The sequence below is a fragment of the Falco naumanni genome, chromosome Z (assembly GCF_017639655.2).
Source record: "Falco naumanni isolate bFalNau1 chromosome Z, bFalNau1.pat, whole genome shotgun sequence".
Lineage (NCBI taxonomy): Eukaryota > Metazoa > Chordata > Aves > Falconiformes > Falconidae > Falco > Falco naumanni.
In genome coordinates this window covers 66,914,907-66,933,640 of record NC_054080.1, presented here as the reverse complement: position 1 = coordinate 66,933,640, position 18,734 = coordinate 66,914,907, and the positions used below count along the sequence as shown (strand labels likewise).

Here is an 18,734-nt window from a genome sequence, read left to right as displayed (position 1 = left end):
AGAACTCTGAAACACCTGTTCCTTTTGTACCAGTGCTACTTTAGATGAAAGCTTATGCGCTGCAGTTGGGCATTTTCATACTTCAGAAGTTTTGGGTCTCTGTCATCTGGTTGCAGCAACTTTTTATTTGGTTTATGAGGATGGCTGCCTGTGCTGACACTGAAGTTAGAGATAGTTACTCAAGTTTGCTCAGAGAGGCTGTAGTGTTGAGGTGTTCTAGATCTTCCCTAGACAGTTTTAACTGCTCTGTGTGTTCTTGGAATAGCTCCTTGTTTTAATGTGTATCAGTTAAACGTTTGCGTTTCTTATGGTAATGAGGTCTTCCTCTTGGGTAAGAACATAATATCAGCAATGGTATATCAGGCCAAAGGTGCATCTACCTAGGCCAGTACCCTTTCTTTACAGAGGACATCTTTACTAGATGTTAGAAAATTAAGAATGGGGAAAGAAGTTAGTGGTATGGTATTTCCCTCCAGTGCTTTGCCAGCATCCTTTCTTCTTTGGTTTTTCAAAATACCTGTAAATACCAGCTTGTAAAAAAACGGAACTTCACAGAATCCCAGAATGGTTGAGGTTGTAAGGAACCTCTGGAGGTCATCTTGTCCAAGCTACCTGCTCAAGCAGGGTCATCTAGAGTAGGCTGCTGAGGACAGTGTCCAGATGGCTTTTGTGTATCTTAACAAGTGGAGAGTCCACAACCTCTCTTGGGCAATAAATAAATTAATTCTATAATGAGGCTTTACATAAATTAAAGAAGTTGCAGACCACCTATTTTTGAACAGGCTTCCCAAGACACTGCTGTGATGAGTAAGTATTAAGAGAAAAAGGTGTGCAAATAAGTTCTTTCAGAGTGTTAAAATAATGGATTGCTTTAAATAGTTAAATAGCTTATTAATTTAAATTTCAGGTAATGGAATCCAAATTATAATAGACTGTAAGAAACATCCAAGTTTTTAATCTGAACTTTTCACTTCATATCAGATCTAATTTATAATATTGTAGTATAACTATAGATAAAGTGAGACATAAATACTGTTACATGTTCAGCATAATAAAATTCCTTAGGATTTGATGAGACATGTACTATTAAATTCAAGACAAGTTGTACTACCCAGCAAAGCAGCTCCTCATATAAAACACTGCGTCGTGGTTTATTTGATATGTTCTTATATGTTGCACTTAATATTTTTAACTGGATAGTGTTCTTGGATCTTTTTCAGGGTTCAGCTGATCCTTTAAACAGTGCATTCCACCTGACATACAACATGGTATTGAACTTGCTTCGAGTAGAGGAAATTAATCCTGAATACATGTTAGAAAAATCCTTCTATCAGTTCCAACATTACAGAACTATTCCAGAAATAGTAGAAAGTGAGTATTACTGTGTTGTACTCATGAGAGTCAGTATGAAAGATGTTGCATTTGAGATTGGGTAGTTAAACTTCATTATGCTGGTAAGAGGTTTTATCTATGCAGTTCTTCTCTTCCCTGCCAACAGTTGCCACTGCACCTTTTGCTGTTAGGTTATAGTTTCAGTAAGAGTAGTTTCCTCCTGTTCTAGGACCTATATTGATATGCAGTGTCATTCTGTGAAGAGAACTTTCTTCTCTGAATCAGACAAGAATGGTTGCCACATTGCTAAACTGTAACTGTAGGACAGGGGTCCTCAAACTACGGCCCGCGGGCCCGATACGGCCCCCCAGGGTCCTCAGTCCGGCCCCCGGTATTTACAGAACCCCCCCACTCCACCCACCCCCACCCCCCCCACCCCCCCCCCGCACCGGGACTTCAGGAGGAAACCAAGCAGCCGCAGATGACTGCCTGCCACTTCATCCATGCGCCAGCCCCCTGGTTAAAAAGTTTGAGGACCCCTGCTGTAGGACAAGAAGAAGGAAAAACAATTTTAAAAGGTGCAGGGAAAATTTACTCCTTTTTGATATGCAGAACTTGGCTAAAAGAAATGTAACTTTAATATTGCATTGCCATCTCTAAAAAGAACTCATGCACACTTCATTCAAAGTAGTATAGGAAAAAATGCTTAATTAAAACACAAAGCATAATTCAGAGAGGACAGAGTCATCATGTGCTCTTCACTGAGTAACTAAATGTTAAACCATGATCTTTAAATACTGTGTTTTCCTGAGCCAAAGTCAGTTTCCAAAGATCTCAGCCAGTGTTTGAGAGTGAGGCCTCTTTCAAAACTTAACCCAGAAGAATCTTAAGAACATGAGAGGCAACTACTTCCTTTGCCATTGATGAATGAGCAGTTCACCTGTTTGTTTGTTAAATGAATAGTAAGAGAGACACGGTGTGTGTGTGTCTGTGTAGCTTTGATAAACGTGCAGAGTATGTGTGTGATTCCCTTTGTAGAGTTTCTGTTAGTTGGCAGATGCAGTATTAAGATGGTAGTAGTCAAATATAGTAGGTATTTCCTGAAAACCAACCTGTTCCATTGCGCATGCCTAGCTCTTCAGTCTAGAATTCCAGCATTGCCATTTAAATAGAGAAATGGAGCAGGAGAACATTTTCCTTATTTCTTGGACATTTTTTATTTAGGCAGATACTGGGTGTTACAATTTTTTAATTGCTTCAACTGCAATTAAAAACACAAAGGAGAGAAACGGTTGTTTAGATCAAGGAGGAAATTATGCTGTGAGTATGGATTACTGGTTTTTTCTTTAAAAAGTTGACATCTAAAAATAGGGAGAAATTCCCTGAGCTGTCTCGCAAGTTCCAGTGAAGTGGGGTTTCTGAGTCACCCATATGCGTTCAAATAGTATACAAGACAGTGAGTTGCTAGAGAGGAAAAAGAGATCTTTATAATGTGTCCTTTGTTTATGGTATTACTAGTGTTGAATGAATGAAGCATTTTGCTTATAATAAAAACTGATTTGCCTAAATAAGGTGTAAAAATGAAGGAAGAAAATACTGATTTCCAACTGATTAAATCAGAGCCTAAAACAGGTTAGGAAGAGCATCTTCCACCAACTTCTCTCTTATTGGAAGACGTCTTGTTAGAAGATGTCTTTGAGTAATCTCATTTTCATAGGAGGAGGCAGAAGAGTACTGGTAGGCAGTGAACACTCTCCTAAAAATCATTGCAAGTTTTTGTGGGACTTCTCTGCAACCCTAAATCAGAAATTCCTTGATTGGGGATCTAGCCTTCTCTGTCTTCTCAAGCTTGTTTATTATTAAAAAAAAAAAAAAAAGCATCAATATTTATTTTCCTAGAAATAAAATGCACATTTGTAGATTTCTAGCTTTCCAGAGAATGGATTATTGTCAATAGGAAATTAATGTGAAAAATGGTGACAAAATACTAGTTATATAGATCTGGAAGTGAAACATTGATTTCTAAATCTATGAAGTTATTAATTTCCATGACATTATACTTTGTATTATAGAAGTGAATAATTTGGAAGGACAGTACAACAAAATAGCAATTCCCAATGAGGAAAATGTGGTCATATACTACAAAATCCGACAGCAGCTTGCAAAACTGGGTAAAGAGATTGAAGAATATGTTCACAAACCAAAGTATTGCTTGCCCTTCCTACAGCCAGGAAGACTGGTAAAGGTAATTTGATTTTTCTTTTGTTTTGTTTTTATTTCACATCTCTACCTATCCTTGCAATTTGCAGGATTCATTTGTGTCTGCCACTTACCATCTTGAAAAATTACGTTGCATCACTCTAAGCAATACTTTTTAAATTTTGTTATGTTTCTGTGTTAAACATTCAAAAATTAATTAAAAGAAATGTGTTTGTTTTGAATATTAGTCCATGACTATGATCTGCTTGCTAGAATGTGATTATACATGGGTTATAATATCTTTGTAATATTTTTAGGTGAAGAATGAAGGTGATGACTTTGGATGGGGAGTGGTTGTTAATTTCTCTAAGAAATCAAATGTTAAGGTAAAATATACATTCTTTCTGTTAGAAAAATATGTACCTTATTGCTTTCTTTGAAAATAAGATAGAATTTTCTTTGTAGTTTTCAAAGGCAGAAAAAATTCCCTTTCACCCCAAATTTACAAAAAGCTCAAGCCTTCCTGAAATGAAAGTATAAAGGAAAAAACTGGAAGGTGGGACAAACCCTAAGTGTTGTGTTCATTTTTTAACTTTTAGCATATTTACAAAGATAATGCTTGCTTGTGTCTGGGATAAAAAAAAAAGTGCACATGGCACTACAGTAATTTCCAAATACTTGGTCTGCCTGTGAGAAATCCCCAACAGTGCTACACTAAGCCATTCATGGGAAAGATATGTTTTCTACTCTCAGAAAATCTGTAGAAACTAAGGGTTGACAGCATAGAAAGACTGACATTTGGCACTATATAGACTATTATCTTAAACTGGGGAATTGTGTCTTGAGTCCTAAGCTTGTGCATGAGACATGGGATTCCTTGTCCTCTGGGGTGTTGCTGTAGAGTTGAGGGTTGGAAACTTAAAATGCAAAGAGAGCAAAACAATAGCAATGGGTTCAGGGAAATGTGGAAAAAAATACAGAGGACAGTGATGCAATAGAAGCCAGATTTGGGTTTCCTTCCAAAAATCCATTTTTATAGTTGGTTTCCACATAACCCCAGGGATGATGTTTTGGTCTCCATTTCAGAAATGTTTTGACAAGCAACTCAGCTGGCTAAATTAAAACCTAAGTTTAAAGTGTATTTTTCTCTGGTAGCATTTTTGCTGTAATTTTGGCAGGAGAGCATTAGCATTAATTACTAGGTCTAAATGAGAAGTTGTCTTCGTCAAGTTCTGGTGGCGCCTGTGCACTGTGGCACCTTTTGGTGCTTCTCTAATATATATTCATTAAAGAGGAAATGAGAAAAATGTGTGCATACAGAACTTATTAAAAAGATTTTGTTCTGGTTTTCCATCTTCCTTTTGAAAGTCACATTTCTTCCTTTTTCAAGTTGGAAGACTGGATTGTGACTGCTATTGCTTAAACTTTTGCTTATAAATTGGTTTTTTCATAGGGCCACATGAGCATTAAAACAGATTTCCCCGTCACCCAAACTTTCTATGTAAAATTGCCAACTTCTTTGTCACTGGAGGCATTTCTTCTGTCTGTGTCATATTTTATCCGCATACCTATTTGCCTTCCCTATCTGTCTTGTCTCACTGTTGTATAAAGCTCTTAGGTTTAAACATTAGCTTTGAAATTACAGTCTGTTCTGCAGGAGATGGCTCTGGCTCCATGGCTCCAGCAGCACTTTTTTCATTAAGTCATTCTAGCAGCTGGGTTGAATTTTTCCTTCTGAGTTCTATGGAAAGAATGACAATAGGTGCTGAAAATTATGGAACAGACTTAAAGCTATGTAACTTAAAATCGGTATGGGAAGACTAGTTTCTATGAGCAGAGGCAAAACAAATGAAGAAGCTGTTATTTACCCATTTTAATGTGTCTATTCAATGTATTTTTGTCCTGGGATACAGATGCATTTCCCCATTAGTTTAATGTAGTAGTATACTTACTTAGTATTGGAAGTATATCGTTATTATGCCACATCTTTAAATCTTCATCCACTTCTAAGCTGTGACAGTTCTTTGGATTTGCTCTTAGAAATTATGTTGAATTCAGTCTATATTACTAGTTTCTCTTTAGTTGTAAATTCTTCACTGTGTCATAGTTTCTAATTAAGTCCTTTTTCTAGTACGGAAGATATGTAATGAAGATTGACATTCAGAGTTAAAGTATGTCTGTATTTCACTGAGTAATTCTCTTTATTAATTGCAATTGAAAGCAAAAGCATGAGTTATTGCCAGTTATGTTCATTGTTTATTTAGATGTTTTTCCAGCATAATTTCACACTGCAATGTTCCACAAAATTGTGAATGCAAACAGTATTTTATCCTGAATTACAGTAGAGAGAATTTATTTCAAGTGGTACTGCTTGCTATATATTGTACATTATAATAGGCAGCAAAGTAACTGTTTGCTTTGGAATTCATTTTTGAGTAAGAAATTTTATTTCCACTAGATTGTGCCAGCAGTGTGCTAGTTTTATTGTGCTGTTTATAGTCCATATTGTCATCTGATCCTTGATTCTAGACATCAGATTTTTGTCTGTTAATGGTTGCTGGTATTAGAATTTCAGCTGCTGCAATTTGGTCTTTCCTATTTAGATTATTATAATCCTTGTATGTTAAACTTAAATTCTCCTGCTTCTCTGTTCATGTTTGTTTATATTGTTTACTATGTAAACATAAATTTTAGTGCTGTGTCACGGTCCTTGAATTTTCCATGAGTCAGATGTTATTAATCTAGGAATCTGAATTTGTGATCCTGTGCCATATTGCTTGGTTTGCAGATATGATCAACTGTCTTACCTTGTTTTGTTTCCAGGCACATGAAGTAATAGATGTTTCGGGGCAAATCTAAAATCCTTGAAATATACCTAATCATGCAATATGATATGACAGAGATGTCTGTGACTAAATTTTTTACAGGGTGTTCTAGTCTTACTTTACTCTAGCATATAAAAACACGTGTTCCTGTTCAAGGGTTTAGTACCTAAAAGGTAGAAAACCCACTGAAGGAAACAGTACACATTCTAAAAGCAGTTCTAGATTAAGTCAGGTCTCAGCAATGTCTAAAAGCCATTGGTGTATGTAAATTTAAAAGAGAGTAATATTAACAGTGAATGTTAATTGCATCTATACACCTGCTGTATTAATGGGTTTACAATACTGTTGCTTATAGAAATATTTTTTGTTCTCATTTTCTAGACATCTCCAGCTCTATTATTATCTGTAGCATATATGTGCAGCTGTGAGTTTAGTCTCTTCTTTGTTCAAGTCAGCATTATGCTTTCTGTGGCTTTGGCTGGGTACTGATTTGATGTGTGTGGATATTACTTTAAAATTCTAATTCAGTGGTATGGGTCTTGCACATTGCTGTGAGTGCTTTCTGCAAATGTTGGATAGAATTCAGAGGAACAGTTCCTTCCCCAGCAAGTAATTGCATTTCTTGAATAATTATGTATACTGTAGAACAGGATAACCTTGTTTTTCTGTCTAGTTTATTGTGGCAATTTCTCATAGTGCTTCTGAGAATCTCTTGGAAATGCTAGCTGGTTCCACCCTGCTTTGCATGCAGTAAAAGAAAATAGTATGGTTTAGGTTTGTAATGAAAAATATTGCCCAGTAAAACTGAACTGGGTTAACACAGGATTTTGAAAAGACTGTTTTGTCTTTCTCATATTTGGAAGCAGAGAAGCTTGCACATACTGTTTTAAAAGTCTTGCCTGCAGTGTTAGGCCTATAACTTAGTTCTGTTCCAGGTTATAAAAAGATTTGCTTATAGTGGGAGTGTATTTGAGCAACCTTAGTGCCTATTGATCCAGTCAAGTAACTAATGTCAGGTTTTTTTAAAGCAGTGTATATTAAAGGTTATGGCTTTGTGAACAATAGTCTTTAACCACCATATCTGCATGTTTGTGTTCTTTAAATGAATGTCAGATGTTATGTTTGGGGTTTATAAAGATGTGGCCTGCAAGATGCAGCTTCCTGTTTGCTGGAGATACAAGCTGTTATGTTTGAAAGATTTTTCTATGGTTTTGTGGGGAAAAACTTGAACTTGCAAAGCTGCAAATGAAAGAGATCCCCCAAATTTGGGTTTTTTTTGAAAAGCAGACAAAGTTCAGTACTGCTAGCATGATGCTAATATTTTGCATTACAGTAACAAAAGAGGTTGGCTTACTTTGAAAGAACTACAGCTAGAAGAAAAGGCAGAAGCACCTGAAGCCACAAGTAGACTTCAGGCTACACTGTCAAGGGAGGATGGGGAAAAGGTAGTTTTTTTCAAGTGTTCTGTGTGAGGGATCTTTCAATCAATACTGATTCAGTAGTTTTTAGAATGTATTGCATCACTGAGCTCATGTTCTGTGAAGAGCAGTAGCTCGTTTCATACTTTTAGTATTGAATAAATCATGCTTTTTCCTTCCATTCTTGCTGGTATTTTAAAGTAACTCTTATGGACCTGGACCTGTTTCTTCTGTGCCCCTAACAGCCAAATTCTGGTGAATTGGACCCATTATATATTGTTGAAGTGCTACTACACTGCAGCAAAGAGAGTTTGAAAAATTCTGCTACTGAAGCTGCAAAGCCAGCCAGACCTGATGAGAAAGGAGAGATGCAGGTTTGTTACACACATTTATTGTCAATAGTTTCTTATAAATGTTCTCAAAAATTCTATTTCCAAAGCATTTGCATACTGTGGTAAAAGGGGTTAATGCATTAAGGAAGAGAAAGGAGCTGTACACCTAATTGTGCTTTCTTAAACAGTTGCTGACTTCACCAAAGAGGAAATTTTCAAGTGTGAACAAAATACTTGAGTGAATTAATTACTGTAGAAGTACTTTGAAACTTACTGTTGTGTTATATATTTCAAATCAGTAGATTAAAGACAATACCAGTCTTTTTTTAGAGCTACAAAGTTGTAAAATTACATATGCGATAAAATCTGTGGATAAACAAGTGTCTATACTTTTTTTTTTGCTTGTACAAGAAATCCTCAAGTTTATAATCCTCAAGTAATAAGCTTTAGCAAATGCTCTTTGAAGATACTTAGCAGTATCTTCTGTCTCTGGAAATGGAATTTTTTTAAATTTCTTTCTCTTTTTCAGACCCTTTCAGCTTTGTGAGGCTCTCTCATTCTAAACTTAAGTTGAAATTTTTTGTGAGACCATTTGCATTATTTAAATTTTTCAATTTGAATCTCTATATCAAGACAAACAATTGCAGTCTGCACATCGGAGACAGTTTTTAATTTGTCCACTTCTTTTTTTTTTCCCCCCCACAAAGTCCATTTAAAGCTTGGGTTAGAGTATTGATTCTTCATGGTATCTTCATGGTTTTGAAACTTAAGAATATGTATTTCTGATTTGATATTGTTTATTGTTAGCATTCCCAGTTAAGTATATAGCAATAATTTGGTTCGGATGGTAAGAGGTAGGTATTACAGCAGATAAATGGCAAAGTAATAGAAAAAATTAATATTTTTTTCCCCACATGTAGCTTTTCTCCAGATTTAACTGAATACAAAATTTTTCCATTTGGACAAACCTTGTTTTCTTCCTTATTAATACTTTTATCTCTTTACCCACATTTTCCTGCTTCCTGATACTCCTTTACCACTGCTGTGTCTTTGTGCACTCAGTTGTCCTTTTCCTTTGTAAAGTTTTGCTATGAAACAGTAATAATAAATACATTTTTCACTGATTCATCAGTTACTGCACTCTCTTTGATAGGTTGTTCCTGTTTTGGTACATCTTCTCTCAGCTATCAGCAGTGTCCGACTCTACATACCGAAAGACCTGAGGCCCATTGACAACAGGCAAAGTGTGTTAAAATCTATACAAGTAAGTTCCACTAGGCTGTGTAAGCTCTCTGCTCTGGTAGTGAGGTACTCTTGAACCCAAGACAACTTGTTCTAAAGAGATTTGTCTAAAGTTTGTGTCACATCTTCAGCTTTATTCTTAAATGGGGCGGGAAGCCACAATATATGTCAGTTTGCTTCTCCTTGTCATTTTAAACTTCATTTTGAAAACTGCTGAAACATCACATAACAAACTTACACTACTGCCTTCTGTGTCTCTATAGTTGTGCCAGCTTACTTGTAAAAGTATAGTTTATTTTACTGCTACTAATCTCACAAAAAGATTATTTAATTTCTTTTTCCGCTTTTAGGAAGTACAGAAACGATTTCCCGATGGAGTACCATTACTAGACCCTATTGATGACATGGGCATCAAAGATCAAGGACTGAAAAAAGTGATCCAAAAAGTAGAGGCATTTGAGCATAGGATGTATTCACATCCTCTTCACAATGATCCCAACTTGGAAACTGTATACACACTTTGTGAAAAAAAAGCACAGGTAAAAAAACTAAAACAAAACACTGTACCTATATCTAGCTGAAGTGAGAGACAGTAGTAGTTCCTTTTAACTTGCTTTTCTTTTTATTTGCAAAGCCCAAATAATACTTCTTAAACTAATAAGCCCAGTTAATACTTTTTAAATACAGTAAAATTATTGAATCTCACTACAGACTGGCTGAGGTGGTGTTGTACCCTTTATTGATAGATATATGAAGTATATCTGAAAAGAAAACTCTTTTAAAGTAGTCATCAGGGATTGGAAGGTTACAGAGGTGCCACTAGAGTCTTTTTCACTAAATAGGCATAGCACAGTAATACAGTATAGGTGAAGTCTTCATAGATAATTGAAACTGATCATTTTTTAATAAGCTTGTGCAAAGCTCAGTTGAATTGATGGGGCTTATTGGCTTGGGCAGTGTACCAGACAAATCCTGGGGCTGCTGCTTTCTGAGCTGACGTCCAGCCTGGAAGCAATACACTTGTTTTATGTAATCATACCCTGCTAGACTGAAACTGGTTGTGCAGAGAACTAGCTCTCATGTTTCTGTGCTGCTCCAGAAAACAGGTTCTACAGGAGTCTCATCACAGAAGTGAGGTAGTTTTGGTATGGGCAGCACAAAGTTGCATGTGGACCTGATGGACCAAGCAGAAGTCTGCAAGGGTGTCTGCACTGTGCACCCTGCTGTCAGGATGTTGACAGTGACTGTGATAAACTCCAAGACAGTACAGAAGCTCTAAGAGCAGAAAATAATGCCTTTGGGTTACATTTCAGTGAATAGTTGGTTAGCTGAGACTTGGTAAAGGTCTCAGAAGATGAGTGCTTATTTCTCAACCAAAGATTTCTTTTGTGGTTTTTTAATGTGGGCTGGTTGGAGTTATTTCCCCACTCTGGGTAAACTCCTTAACTTCCCAAACTTGCCAGAGTTTTCTATGGGTAACTGGAGCTGATTTATTTTTTTTTTAAGAAATTTGTTTTAAACCTCCCTTTTAGTAGAGTTAGCTGAGTCAGTGGCAACCAGTATGTCCATATGCTGTCATTCTGAGGCCTTTATGTAAATTAAACAATATCTTGAAAACAGTTGCATCTGTTAAACCAGCAAAATGTAATTTCTCTCCTCTGACCCCTCAGATTGCTATGGATATTAAAGCAGCAAAGCGAGAACTGAAAAAAGCCAGAACTGTCTTACAAATGGATGAACTGAAATGCCGTAAGCGTGTTTTGAGAAGGCTGGGGTTTGCTACATCTTCAGATGTCATTGAGATGAAAGGACGGGTTGCTTGTGAAATCAGCAGGTAATTGGTTTCTGTGCAAAGCTATTATGGTCTTGAATACACACTTGATTGTCCTGGCTCAAATTAGTAGATCATATTTAAAGTTCTGAGACAGTTAGAAGAAAGGTTCTTCAGAGACTCTGTGATCAGTGTCATGAGGGAATATACTGATTGAAGCGGGAAAGACAGCAACTTAAGGACAGAATACAATATATTTTAAAACTAAAGCATGCACATGAAAATGGCTGTTTTCTTACCCAGTTTAGGCAATAGAGTATGTTTTCATTTAATACTGTACAGTACCTGAGAGGATGGTCTCAGTTTCTGTGGTTCCACTTCCCAGGACTCTCAGTACAGTTTCTCACAGGTGTGGGTGTAACAGTGACTGTCAGCAATTACCAAGTCACTGACAAGTTTGCAATACTGCTTGATTGCTTCCATAGGTCTGTTGGAACAAATCTATGGAAGTGATGCATTTTACTGTAATACATTTAGCAAGTACATGTATATTAAAACATGCTGTAAAGATTCCATGGAAACTCATGAATCGGACTTTAATACTTCTAGAGTGTAACTCAGATTTTCATAGAATTACGTATTTTTGAAAGTTACAGTGACTGCTGTACTCCTTGCCTTACAGATAGTTTGACAGATGCTACCTGTATTTGTTCTATATCTAGTTACTTTTTTCTCACTGCAAAATTTTACAGCAAATAGGGAAGCTCAGGATTTTATCAACTTTGTGACTTTCAGGAACTGTTTGCTGAGGAGTTACACTTTTCTTTGTAAAAAGATGGACTTTTTTTCCCACATAGTATGCATTTGCCTGATATGTCTTTATTTTACAAGCAAATTGAAGCAAGTTTGCTACTCTTTTCAGTATCTTGGAAATAATCCAGTTCAATCTTTTTTGAGCAGCAGCAATACTGATTTTAGTCCCTTTTCATAAGTTGCCTAACTCTAGTCCTTTTCAACCTACTGATGTCCTGTCTGATAAAACCTGACCAAAGCGACCATTAATACTAACTTTTATGAACTATCAGGAGAGATTCTTTGTAGTCCTGTAAGAGCTTTTAGTTTGTTTAAAATACTGTCTCACTCTGTTACGATTATCATCCCTCTTAAAAAGCTAATATATTAGGATTTGGTGTTCCCGTAAGAAAAATTAAGACGTTATTGTTTCTTACCTATATTGAGTTGCTTCACAAAATAGATTAATAGTACATAATTTTAAAATTACATTTCAGTAAGCTTCCCTAAGCTTCCTTCTCTTTCTCTTTATTTTAGTGCTGATGAACTACTCCTGACAGAAATGATGTTCAATGGTCTCTTCAATGACTTATCTGCAGAACAGGCAACTGCACTATTAAGCTGTTTTGTATTTCAAGAGAATGTAAGTTATTTCTTCAGTTCATGAATTCCAGATCTTCCTGTTACCAACAGTATTATTTATAACTCAGTTCCAGAAATCGGTCATAGCAGTACAAGCCATTACACACTTTTTATCTTTCCAAAGGTGTTTGACATGAATTCCCATTGAATTTACCAAAAGCATTGCAGCTTCAGTGCTAAAATGTCTTTCCTCATGAATGACATACCAAAAGTTGTATGAAATTGCAGTCCTTGTACTGAATTTTCTGTTTCCTCCTCATGCGATGAAGCAATATTAATAGATTCTTAGCATACATTCTTGTCTTTATGTATGTATACACACACACACATCTGTATAATTTGAAATCTAGAATCTAGAATGATTATTTCAAAAAAGTCTCTGTTCCTGCACTCCAGGGTGAGGGTATCTTAAATTCTGAGACATGCCTGCCTGTGTTATATGTTATTTGGACAGTACCCTTGACCTATTGATGGAAGTGGCAGTACCACATGGATATGATATCAAAAGCAGACCATATGTTATTAAAAGCAAACCCACGGACATTTAATACCAGATGCTGTTGTTTTTCCACCTACAACCTTTATAGAAGTTTAGCCTTGTCAGGAAAATACAGTAAAAATGAACTTCCATATGAAATACTACTGCAGACAGCTAGCAAGATGTATGACTTGGGTTGATTCTAAATGTGGAAAGCACATTAGCAGCAGATGCTAAGGAGTTTCTTTTGTTAGTAGATGGAATGCCAAGGTAAGCCTTTGCTAGTTAGAATATTGTGGTTCACTGAACAATAGCACATATAAACCACTTATGTTTAAGTTATTAAAAACATTTGCTTTTTATATTCTTAAAGAAAAACTTCTAACAGTTAAAGCAATAAATGATCAGCATTTTGGCAGTTCAAAAGTATGGAAAAACTAAATAGAGGGAATTTTGGAAGTATTCAGAAAGCAGGTGCTTTTTTTTCATACCACTGGCGTACTGTACAGAAAGATTTAATTTTCTGATTTAGTTTTTGGAGCAAGCACTTGGGGGAGTTCAGTAAATTTTAGTGTTTGGTAACAAGTTTGAGGAGTTTGGAATAACTTACAACAGCACTACCACACACTGAATTTCTATTTTTGTATTTAATTTGGTGTAGAGCAAACGTATGGGAGCGCATGAGATTATTTAAGATTATTTCTTTTTCAGTCCAGTGAAATGCCAAAACTGACAGAGCAGCTGGCAGGACCGCTTCGGCAAATGCAGGTAATCTGTGCCTTAGAAATCTTTCTGAGCTCAAGGTTAATATTAATGTGAATACAGTGTGTAAGTGTAATAAGCGCACAGTGAAGATTTAATTTTGGATCATCAGTGAATTTGGCCTGGCACTGCATGTGGTTTTGCAGTGTGTAATAATGGGTTATCTTGTTTGCAAGAAATCTTTACCCTAATTCAGAACATGCATTTAAAAGCTTTCATAAGCTTGCTTGCTACAATGTAAGTAGTTAGCACAGGCTGCTACAATGTAAACAGTAGTTTAGTTTCTGATCTTGAATAATTTCATACTAAAAAGGAAACCTCATCCTAATAATATGGAAGTCTTTCTATTGGTTAAACAATCTGTTTAAGCATATTGTAAACTTAAAATATTTTATTTTAAAGGAGTGTGCAAGAAGAATTGCCAAGGTGTCAGCAGAAGCCAAACTGGAAATTGATGAAGAAAATTACTTAAATTCTTTCAGACCCAATCTAATGGATGTTGTGTATACATGGGCAAATGGAGCTAACTTTGCTCACATCTGCAAAATGACTGATGTCTTTGAAGGTATGTATGTTAATCAGTTCTTCTTAAGGAGGTGTGAGACAGTAATTCTGTAACATGGAATGGTAATTCTGAATAGCCTTATAATAGATCACAAATTTTATTAACTCAAATGTATTCAAGTATCTGCATGGCTGAAGCTAAGCAGGGGACAAAATCGTTTACTGTGTATGTTAATTCATAGTTACACTGTTGATAATTTAGAATCTGTAGCAGACTTAAAGGGTATCTCTGCATTTTAAGAACTTCCTATAAAACTCAGAAATCCGAAGTATTTCAACAGGAGGTAATGCTTACTTTTGCTGGTTAAAGGGGGAAACACCCTGTTGCAAATGCTTGCCATTTAGAAGTACAGCTCATGTGCTTGTCTTCATTACGGTTAAATGTTTTATTTACTTGGCAAATGGAAGGTTCCTCCTGCTATCTTAATGATGACAGAAGTGAGAGGTAACTAAGTCTGTTTCAGATGGTTCATCACAGCAGTGCAGTGCAGATACTTGGAAAGCCAAGATGTAACCTGTCACCTGCATTAATTTAGTTCCTAAAATTGGAGTACTAGAAACTGTCCCTTGAGGAAGAATACTTAGTTTTCGTTATTTTAAAATTAGGATGACTTAAAGCCCAGATACTTCACAAAAAGACAAACCATTCACCTGAAGGTCAAACCAGAATGAAGAACCTAATTTCATCTTTTACCAGCTGTGTTAAAGTTGTGAAGAACAGCAGACTAGGTGCACCAGTCTTGTGAGGCTGTGTGTAATGAGTGATTCTTGAAAATCCTTTTTCAAGTTGCTACTGTCACCGTTGTTTTACCTCTCCAAATGCCGTTTTCTTGTCTGTATGTGCACAGTTGCAAATGGCACCCCTTAGAACCAAGGAATTCATGCATTTCTGTAATCCAATGCACAGACCCAGGAATTTTGTAAAGCAGGTTGCCTGCGAGCAACAGAAATCCTGGCAGTCTTTGATTATGCATTCAGCAGATTCTTACTGTTGCAACGAATGTCTGAGCCTTTCATCTGATCTAGAGGTACCCTGAATAAGGGGAACACAAAAGGAGAAGCAATAGGTGGCCTATATTTTTATGTTGGCACATCTGACGATGTTGAGAATACATCAGGCAGCAATGTTTTCCATTTACCATATTTGGCCTTAGGCTAGTTGGTCAGCTTTGTCCTAGTCAACAGCGCTAGCTCCCTCAAAATTAGATCTTAGGGGCTATTTTGAGAAGTTCAGCTGTTGTGGCAGGGGTTGACGCATGACTTTTCCCTTAACTTTTAATAGGCTGGTTTTCTGTGCATTGTCCAAGAGGAAGGAAAGTAATTCAAACATCCACTGTCAGTTACGCTTACCTTAAATGCAGTGTGGTGTTGCTAAATCCCAGGGGAGTTTGCCCTGGTTAGCCAAGACATTATAGTGATTTCAAAGAAACTAAAAAACAATACACAAAAAAACCACCAACCACCCCCCCAGAAAACATCAAACACAAACAACGAAACACAGACCCAAACCCACAGCATCCTTATTTTGATCTTACGTACAATTTTTCATTTTGGGTGGTGGTGCTGCCCGTTTTAGTTTTGGTAGAGGTTGTTACCATGAGGTATAGCTTGATGGCTTATTAACGCTCTAAAAGGAGGTGTATTTTCCTCTTTGCCTTTTGGGCAATGTCAAATTAGCAGTTGTGAGTTGCAGCTGTTACATGGAGTCCCCCCTTCACTGTTCAGCACCAATTTTAGTAAGAACGCAGGAAATGGGCCAGCCATTAAGAGTGCATTGGAAGCCACCACTTTTTTTAAACTGGTTTTTCATCACTCCCCTCCCCACGACTTACTACAAGGATGTTCTGAAAGACTGCTTTTCGTGAGTGAGAGACTAATGTTTGGTTTTGTGCTGCTATCCAGGCTAACAGGCACTAGCAGAACTTTCCTAGACAGAAATCTTGTGTGTTGATGGCATGCTTCCACTCTCACAAGCTTTTAGATAGATGGTCTTCTGCTGTTTAATTGGTACGGATGGTCAAGTGTCTGAAACCCCTTTTGCTGCAGTTGTGAGTAGTGTGAAAGCTCGTGGTCATGGTATGTAAATGGCTGCCTTTTCAGGTTGCGCAGCAAAAGCAAGTGTGCTTGCTACAGGCTGGAGCGGTGTTGATTGGCTAATGAAATTTAGTTGTCATTAAGCTGAAATGTGTGTTGGGAAAACGGAGAAGCTTTATAAAGTTGTAGGGAAGAATGGTAAACTGAGCTAAGTATCCTATTAATCAACTCCGGATTGTTTTGTTTTGTGGAAGTAAGCATAGACAATAGCCATTTATTCCAAAAATGCAGGTTTTTTCATGCACAAAAGAAATATGTCTGCACCAACCCCTGCTACGCTGCCTGTAAATGAGTACTCCCTGGAACAGTTGTCAGGGTTGGCCTTGAGCTGGGGCGTGCCACCACATGGTGTGGCCGTGGTCAGGGGAGCTGCTGGCAGTTCACTTGCTTTGGCTTTGCACTTTGTGTCCAAGAGACTGTGTATGGGGGTCTTACATCATTGCAATAGGTTTTACAGACTGCTGTGTTTACACAAACTTCTTACTGTAGAAGGTGACATGGCCTACTGGTACCATATGAATGTTTTTATTTATTTTTAAGAGAAGTGTTATTTTACTTCTCACTTTCCCAACACCTTCGTAGAATATTTCCATTTGGACAGTTTTTACTACAGGTGGTATTATGCCTTGTCTAGAGCTAGTATTTCACTGAATCATAGAAAGGTCTAGTCCAAGCTCCCCCTGTGGTGAGCGGGGACATGTTCAACTTGATCAGGTTGCTCAGAGCTCGGTCCAGCTGGACCTTGAGTGTGTCAAAGGATGGGACATCTACCACCTCTCTGGGCAACCTCTTTCTTCCTTACACTCCTGTTGCAACAGGGCCTGCTCAAGTTTGTCCGTCTTTCTTGTAAGCCCCCTATTAAGTGCTGAAAGGCTGAGATAAGGTCTCCCTAGAGCCTTCTCTTCTTCAGGCTGAACCACCCCAGGTTGTCTCAGCCTGCCCTCATAGGCGAGATGCTCCAGCCCTCTGATCATTTTCATGGCGTTCCTCTGGATCCAACAGGTCCATGTCTTCCCTGTGCTGAGGGCCCCTAGAGCTGGATGCAGTGCTCCAGGTGGGGTCTCACCAGAGCAGAACAGAGGGACAGAACCACCTCCCTCAAGCCACTGGCCATGCTTCTTTTGATGTAGCCCAGGTTGCCTTCCTGGGCTGTGAGCTCATGCTGCCAGCTCATACCCAGTTTTTCATCTACCAGTACCCGCAAGTCCTTCTTAGCAGGACAGCTTTTAATCCCTTCATTCCATATTTATTGTAGGGCAGTCATTTTGCACATAGTAGTTTTACACTGTAGGCATGAGATGATGCTGGGGAAAATGACCAGGCAGCATACTGTTTGCATGCTGCTAGAAAAGTGTAAGCATTAGGATCATTTTGTGTTACTTGTTACAGTGACTTGGGCTAAGCTGAGAAGTAGGGAGGTGAACACATAACAAACTACAATGGTTATTAGTTTGCAGGGTAGGAGCCATGTCAATACTGAGCTTGTATGCATTACTGCAAGTGTGCAACCAAGTGGTCCATAGCAATAAGGTAGATCACCTACTGCACTATCAAAAAAAAAAAACAAAACACAAACTGTGTGTGGTGGTTCTTGAAGCAACAACCCTGTGAATCCCTCAAACATGTATGGTTTTTGAGGGAAGTCTCAAGGAATTACTAAACAGCTGAGAAGGTCTTACAGGCTGTGAAGATAGAAGGAAAACAAGAACAGGAAAAGCATTTGGAGACAGTTTCAAGGAAGTACCTAATGAGAGAAATTTACTGTTAACAGAAACCAAGTGTGAGACATACAAGTATTCCTCACCATTGGATTCTAGATAAATTGAACAGGGTTGGAGAAGAAACTGTTGGCTTGCTGCCAAGTGGGCTCAAGCAACTGAATTGTTCAGTGATATGGTGGGGCAGGAGATAAAGTTTTCTCTCTTTTTGTACAGGTAGCATAATTCGTTGCATGAGAAGGCTAGAAGAATTGCTCCGTCAGATGTGTCAGGCTGCAAAAGCCATTGGAAACACAGAGTTGGAAAATAAGTTTGCAGAGGGTATGTATTTTAGTTCTACAGTATGAGAATTAATTCTAGAAAACCTGTGAGGGGCAAGGGGGGGAGGGATGGGGCAGGGCATGAGTCAATTATTTGGTAATATAGCATCACTGCTCTTTTTCCAGGCAAGATCTGTTATAAAGTTTGACTGAAGAAGTATCATTCTGATGACAGTTTAACCCAAGTTTATAACTGAAAATGGATGTAAAATTACTTCTCTTTAAGACTTGTAACACTGTCTCTA

At 37.5% G+C, this 18,734-nt stretch overlaps 1 protein-coding gene across 1 annotated transcript in view; it reads left to right on the top strand.

Moving 5' to 3' along the window:
- Nucleotides 1-18,734, top strand: part of MTREX (Mtr4 exosome RNA helicase) — a 49,404-nt gene that overhangs the window by 30,329 nt on the left and 341 nt on the right. The window contains exons 16-26 of the mRNA XM_040578889.1: nucleotides 1,221-1,371; nucleotides 3,405-3,577; nucleotides 3,849-3,917; nucleotides 8,020-8,148; nucleotides 9,260-9,370; nucleotides 9,699-9,887; nucleotides 11,019-11,182; nucleotides 12,449-12,554; nucleotides 13,743-13,799; nucleotides 14,196-14,358; nucleotides 18,386-18,490. Of these exons, the coding sequence (XP_040434823.1) occupies nucleotides 1,221-1,371; nucleotides 3,405-3,577; nucleotides 3,849-3,917; nucleotides 8,020-8,148; nucleotides 9,260-9,370; nucleotides 9,699-9,887; nucleotides 11,019-11,182; nucleotides 12,449-12,554; nucleotides 13,743-13,799; nucleotides 14,196-14,358; nucleotides 18,386-18,490 (1,417 nt within the window). The remainder of the gene's footprint in view (nucleotides 1-1,220; nucleotides 1,372-3,404; nucleotides 3,578-3,848; nucleotides 3,918-8,019; nucleotides 8,149-9,259; nucleotides 9,371-9,698; nucleotides 9,888-11,018; nucleotides 11,183-12,448; nucleotides 12,555-13,742; nucleotides 13,800-14,195; nucleotides 14,359-18,385; nucleotides 18,491-18,734) is intronic.